This window comes from Benincasa hispida, unplaced genomic scaffold (genome assembly GCF_009727055.1).
Source record: "Benincasa hispida cultivar B227 unplaced genomic scaffold, ASM972705v1 Contig731, whole genome shotgun sequence".
NCBI lineage: Eukaryota > Viridiplantae > Streptophyta > Magnoliopsida > Cucurbitales > Cucurbitaceae > Benincasa > Benincasa hispida.
The window spans coordinates 58755-60107 of record NW_024065076.1 but is presented as its reverse complement, the minus strand read 5'-3'; the positions used below and the strand labels follow the sequence as shown (position 1 = coordinate 60107).

The 1353-nt window shown below is 43.8% G+C and overlaps 1 protein-coding gene across 1 annotated transcript; it reads right to left on the bottom strand.

Moving 5' to 3' along the window:
- Nucleotides 1–208: 208 nt before the first annotated feature.
- LOC120069985 (uncharacterized mitochondrial protein AtMg00810-like) lies at nt 209–730 on the bottom strand. The gene is made up of 2 exons (XM_039021833.1): nt 557–730; nt 209–385 (listed from the first exon to the last, which is right to left on the bottom strand). Exons 1-2 carry the CDS (start codon nt 728–730, stop codon nt 209–211), a joined length of 351 nt encoding a protein of 116 aa, XP_038877761.1.
- Between the last annotated feature and the right edge of the window lie 623 nt (nt 731–1353).

Below are 1353 nucleotides of genomic sequence, written 5' to 3'. Positions count from 1 at the left end.
CGTGTTTAGTTCAAGAGTAATATACCGGATTTGCTACTAATGCTTCTACTCCCAGATTGTCACACCATATAATTGGTCGAACATTTGTCTTTAAGCCCATCTCACAGAGTAGTTGTTGAAGCCAGAGAACTTCGGATGTAGCATTGGCCGGTGTCGGGTATTCAAACTCTGTACTCGATCGTGCGACTACAGTTTGTTTCTTTGATGATCATGAGACAATATTGTTTCCAACAAATGTGCAGTAGGCAGCAACCGATTTTCTGTCATCGAGGTTGGAGGCCCAATCAGCATCTGAGTAGGCAGAGACGGTTAAGGTCGGGCTTGGTTGGAAGTAAATGCCAAAGTGTTTGGTGCCGTTGACATACCAAAGTACTCGCTTAACTGCCTGCCAGTGTACATCAATTGGTGTCTGAAGGAATTAACTGAGTTGGTTGATGGCATATGTGATGTCTGGTCGTATGTGTGTTAGGTACTGAATGGCGCCGATGGTGCTGCGATAGATATATGGATCAGGGACGGGCTGCCAATCATTCTTCGATAATTATCTGCCTTGTACACTGGATGATGGCATTGGTTTCACATCTGTCATGTGCAACTTGTGCAGTAAGTCATCCATATATTTGGATTGGTTCATTAGTAGACCAGACTCTGTGTAGTAAACTTGTATGCCTAGGATGTAGTGGAGTTTCCCCAGATCCTTAAGTGCAAATTGAACATCAAGAGTTTTCATTAGTTACTCAGTTAGTTTGGGATTGTTACCTGTGATGATGATGTCATCCACATAGACAAGTAGAAATATTACTGACGCCATCGATCGGTAGATAAATAATGAGGTGTCCGAGCGAGACTAATGGTATCCCCATTGTGTTAGGACAGAGCTGAGGGCAGTATTCCATGCTCGTGGAGCTTGTTTTAGGCCGTAGATGGCCTTATGAAGTTTGTAGACATGGTCCAGATATTAAGGGTTGACATATCCAGGGGGCTGGCACATGTATATATCCTCTGTGAGCTTACTATTTAAGAATGCATTGTTGAAGTCAAGTTGTCTGAGGGACTAGCCTTGTGATACAACAACACTGATTACTACCCGGATTGTTGAAGATTTCACTACAGGGCTGAATGTCTCAAAGAAGTCCACGCCATGGTGCTAATGAAAGCCCTTCGCAACCAATCGGGCTTTATACCATTGTATTGAGCCATCCATATTTCGTTTTAATCGATATATCCACTTGTTGCCAACTACATTATACGATGGAGAAGGTGGTATATTGGAGCTGTCACGTTGGTCCAGGCTGGCTTGATTCGTAGGCCATGGTGAGTTCTGGTCGGAACTCGAAGATGGGGAGGAATGTG